We start from the raw sequence: 5000 nt of genomic DNA, 5'->3' as shown, positions 1-5000 counted from the left end.
GCAGTGAAATAAGAGCGTGGTACGGTTAGCAGATTACATGCCGTGACCGGGTATCAGAGCGTGCATTCGCGCAGGACTGTAATTTAAGATTTAAACGTACTGTACGCAGACGCGTCCGAGAACGCCGTTCCGACAGACGGATAAATCACCTCGGTAATGCGGCCAAGCCCCGGCTGATGCAGGCTCTAATTAAAATGTTACGGAGCTGAAAATAAAACCCAAATCTCGCAGGGCAAATATTGGGAGAGCTGAAGTAGGGAAAGGGAAATTTTTTTTTTTGGGTGGTGGGGGTGGGGGGTTTGCGCCATGTGCCCGCGGTGCTGCTTGGCAGGCAAAACCATTATTACGGAGACGACGTAGGCTGAGTGGAATTGAACTGAGAAGACGGTCTACATGCCTGCTCTGATTACCCCCTCACCCAGAGATGCCCAGTCAAACGTTTCTGCCCCGAAGCACAGCATTCAGCGCTCCTAGACACTTTTTCGGAGTACTTCTGATCTAGGCCGTGTCCACACTGACAGACCTTGTCTATGGATCCAAAGTCTATCCGGGGAATTCTGGAAGCGAGTCACGAATACACCTTGGTAGGGGATGGTCAAGGTCAGAACAACTTTAACAATATTTCTCATCACTTTTTACATGGAAACCTTTTTTTTGTTTGTTTTGTATTGTGTTGTACAGACAGACAGACAGACAAACAGACAGGCAGACAGACAGACAAACAGACAGGCAGACAGACAGACAAACAGACAGGCAGACAGACAGGCAGACAGACAAACAGACAGACAGGCAGACAGACGAACAGACAGGCAGGCAGACAGACAGACAGACAGACAGGCAGACAAAAAGGCAGACAGACAGACAGAGCTATTTGTTTTATACGTTTTTTTATGTTTTGTTTTGAACTCAGAGTATTGTTGTGCTGTGAGGTCTCACTACCTCCCACATCAGCCTCGGGTCCATGCTCTCATCCAGATCACCAGGCATCCTCTTCTCGCCCGCAAATGGCCCGAATTTCTCCCCCTGAAACACACAGATACACACGATGGCTTCACAATTAATACACAAGTGCACACTCACACACACACACACACACACACACACACACACACACACACACACACATATACATATATATTCTATATTTGTACATCTCTAAATAGTATTTCTGAGAATTTTTAATTTTTTTTATGTCATTCTTAAATAACAAAAGTAAATAATAGTAATGAAAAGATAATAATATGATGATTATGATGATGTTTATGCAAAACCACATTGTGTCAAGAAATAAATATAAATAGTAATTAGAATACATATATCAATAAACAAAATATATAATTAATAAAAATTATATTAATAATAATTGTTAATTAATTAATTAATTAATTAAGTATTTGAGATGTATTATTATCAATAATATAATAAATAATAATAATAATAATAATAATAATAATAATAATTATGAAGATGTTTATGCAAAACCACTTTGTGTATTTTTTGTCAAAAAAATAAATATAAAAAAATAATTAAAATAAATATATAAATAAACAAAATATATAATTAATAAAACATTATAATGATAATAATAAATGTTAATTAATTAATAAAGTATTTAATTGAGTATTTGAGATTTAATAATAATAATAATAATAATAATAATGATAATAATATTATTATTATTAATAATAATAATAATAATAATAATAATAATAATAATAATCATGTGACAGGGACATATAGCACAGCCACCTTTAAAGGTAGCGAGCAAACAACTTCCAAATCGCGTCACGCGCCCTTCCTAGTGCACTACGCGCGCGCGGGAAACTCGTCACTCTGTACACTAGGTAGGGCGCCTGTGGAGGAAGAACGGACCGGTTTGAGATGCGGCAACATTCCCTCCGCTATATACGTGGCACCTCAGAAAAGTGAGAAGGCATGTTATAGGCTGGAGTGTGGACGAGGTTCGAAGACGTTCTGAGATTAATACACGCTACAGAAAGCCTCGTTTGCTGTTAAAAAAAACGTTCATGTTTCCTTCGGTTATTTTTGTTATTGTTTTCCTCCAGAAATCGAACAAACCTTCTTGACCCGTCTCGCAGTGTACAGCCCGACTCCGTCCTGGACTTTGGAGGACTTCAGAGCGAACCTGTCTGGCACGTACATGCCCAGCATTGTCATTACTGATCATGGAAAGATGAAAATGTCCTGCCACAAAAAAAAGAGGAAAAAAGGCTTAAATCTGTTTCTTTCTCTCGCTTTATTTGCTGCTACACGCTTTCCCTCAGAACCGCAGCTCAGAGCTCGTCCATGTCGCTTTGCCTCGCTGTGATTGGTGGAAAGTTCGTAACCCAGGGCAACATGTTTTTCTGACTAGGCGGGGCTTCCGGGTTGTTCGCGTGACGTCACGGTGACGAAGCGCCCTGATTGGTGGAACTCGTCTTTGAGCGTCATTGAGATGAAAGATGCTCTGGAGGAAAGTTCTGGCTTTGAGTGTTTCAGAGTTTCAGTGTATTTTACTGTTTTATTTCAATAAATGTGTTTATCTTTAATAAATACTTAACAGATAAACACATTGGAGTGGGAATTTGTGTGTGGAACAGGAACAACTTCACTACTGAGAAAGAATATGATAGATAGATAGATAGATAGATAGATAGATAGATAGATAGATAGATAGATAGATAGATAGATTCCATTAATCGTAATCACACACTCCGGTTCTCATGATGTTTCATTACAAATATCGTAAAAAACAAAAACAATTAAAAAAATAACATTCTATCCATTTAAACTCCCACTTTTGAGGATGAGGATGAGGTTCCCCTTTTGTTTCTGGATCTTCTCAAGATTTCTTCCTCATACCATCTAAGGGAGTTTTATTTGACTTACTTATCAGGAATAAATCCATTTAAATATAAGTGAATCTTCTATAATTCTATTATTCTTACATTCTGTAAAGCTGCTTTGTGAATTGAATACGACGTGACCTTCGACCTCTCAACCTCAACAAGAACCAAAGCGCTTGAGAGAAGTCGTGGTATTTCATGACCTACGTATTTTATTTTTACCTGTTTCTTTACATCAAGCCTACGCCAACAAAAAGTCATTAACAAGATTTGTCTCTTTTTTATGGCTTACATTTAGAAATGTAAACTGGGGCAGTATTTAGGCCACGTGTCCCAAAGGAACCGACAAGAAAAGTCACAGACAACGATGCACATTAGGAATGAGAAACAGATCAAACAAGCTCTAGATGTGCCACATGCTGACATTTGCATCTACCTTTTATTCGTATGATGACCAGAAGCCAACAGCAAACGTTTTTCAGATTATAAAGTCGTGAAATATAAAAACCAAAGAGACATTTTTTTTCTCTCAAATACAGAGCTCTTTAGATTGCGGAAATCCAACACCAAACTCTCATCTCATACCAGTTCTCCCAAAACTCCACTCGATGACATCCCTGAAATTCATTTTTACGCTAATTGTACCAGAGAATTCAAACCCGTACGATATCATATATATTTATATATAAAACTCTTCGCTTAGAACTGAAAGAAAGTTTTCTAAATTCCCTGGAAAATTGGCCTTCAACAAAAATTCACAGTGTGAACTTCAGGAGAAACTGGAAGACTGATGTCATTTATGAAGACGTTCAGGTTTAATCTCAGTAAAAGTTCATTACTCGAGGTATTTTTTATTTCCACATGCAATCCAATTACATTTGAAGGAGAATCTGTTATATTCTACAGATCTTTGGACATATTTCCACTAATTTTCCATTCCATCTAAACTATATGAAAAAAAGTACTAGGAAACCGGAATTTTCCAGCCATATGTGGTTCTTCTCCAATCTGTTAACACACATTTGAAGTCACACAGTTGTATGGAACATCATTGAATGGTTTAGCATGAAAGTTTCCTTTCACTCCTTTTACCTAAGAGACCCAAACCTGTTCCAGCATGACAATGTCCAGCTCCTTGGGTTGGAAGATGAGAAAGATCTCCAGCTAAAGAGCTTTGAACACCTTTGGGATGAACCTGAATGCTGACTGCACTCCAGGCCTCCACACCTCACCTACCTGACTTTACTAACACCCTTATGTGTGAATGAGGAGAAATCTCCACAAAATCTAGTGGAACTTCTTCCCAGAAGATTGGAAATTATAATGAAAATTTAATGTGGAACATACCCAGCTTATGGTCAGGTATCCACAAACTTCTCAAAGGTACTATAAATCCAGGAATACCGGTCCCTCTTATCGAATGAGGGTAATGGTTTTAATGGTTATAATTGGAATTGTATAGTTTTCGTAGTATTGGAATTGTACTGGTGTATTTGGCATTTTAAATCTGATTCCATTAGGGTCCAATAGAACACCTTCGGGAACTGGCAGATCAGATGTTCTTCTCCGAAGTTCTTCTTCTGTTTGCAGAGCATCCTAGTCCTGGGCTGATTTTGTAGTGGAGACCATTAAAGGGCACTAGAAGATCACATTTGGTATCTGCTGGACAAATTCCAGTTGTTTTTTTCAAGAACCTGATACGGGTGGATATGTTGAACCTTGCGCTCCATCTTTTTCCTGGTCTTGTTTAGTTTCCCTGATTGGGTTCACCTGTTCCTGGTTTCCCCTCAAATAGCTTGTGTATTTATATAAGTCGTATAAATCAAGATCAGCTCAAATCCTTGTTTTCTTGGTTTTAACTCTTAATGGTTATAGATTTTTTGGGTTTAATCCTTTCTGCGTGTGCTTTGATGACTGCGGACAATGAGTGTGATTTCTGGAAACGCCCAAATGAACATAACACCAAGCTCAGGTGTTCACATCGGGGTTTATCACATGACAGAGGAGGAGTGTTACGAAATCCCAAAACTAAACACAAAACCTGCATTTGCTGCCCTGGGAAACTCTCCACATGCGTTTTTGGCTTGTGGCTTTGTTACGATTCTGCTCTTATCTCCTGCTCATGGTTCCACTCTCTTTCCTAATGTGTGCACC

General features: G+C 38.5%; 1 protein-coding gene and 1 long non-coding RNA gene across 3 annotated transcripts in view; one reads left to right on the top strand and one right to left on the bottom strand.

Moving 5' to 3' along the window:
- Positions 1 to 2562, bottom strand: part of prdm5 (PR domain containing 5) — a 46317-nt gene extending 43755 nt beyond the window's left edge. For both annotated transcript variants that reach the window (XM_046870156.1, XM_046870157.1), the window contains exons 1-2: positions 2080 to 2562; positions 940 to 1023 (exon numbers count right to left, since the gene is read on the bottom strand). In XM_046870156.1, the coding sequence (XP_046726112.1) occupies positions 940 to 1023; positions 2080 to 2178 (183 nt within the window). In that variant the 5' untranslated portion in view covers positions 2179 to 2562. The remainder of the gene's footprint in view (positions 1 to 939; positions 1024 to 2079) is intronic.
- LOC124399302 lies at positions 1820 to 2570 on the top strand. Its single transcript, XR_006928196.1, has 2 exons — positions 1820 to 1961; positions 2067 to 2570. It is a non-coding gene; the product is annotated as an uncharacterized LOC124399302 (long non-coding RNA).
- Positions 2571 to 5000: the final 2430 nt, after the last annotated feature.

The sequence above is a fragment of the Silurus meridionalis genome, chromosome 16 (assembly GCF_014805685.1).
Source record: "Silurus meridionalis isolate SWU-2019-XX chromosome 16, ASM1480568v1, whole genome shotgun sequence".
Lineage (NCBI taxonomy): Eukaryota > Metazoa > Chordata > Actinopteri > Siluriformes > Siluridae > Silurus > Silurus meridionalis.
The sequence above is the reverse complement of the archived record's forward strand: the minus strand, read 5'-3'. Positions and strand labels throughout refer to the sequence as shown.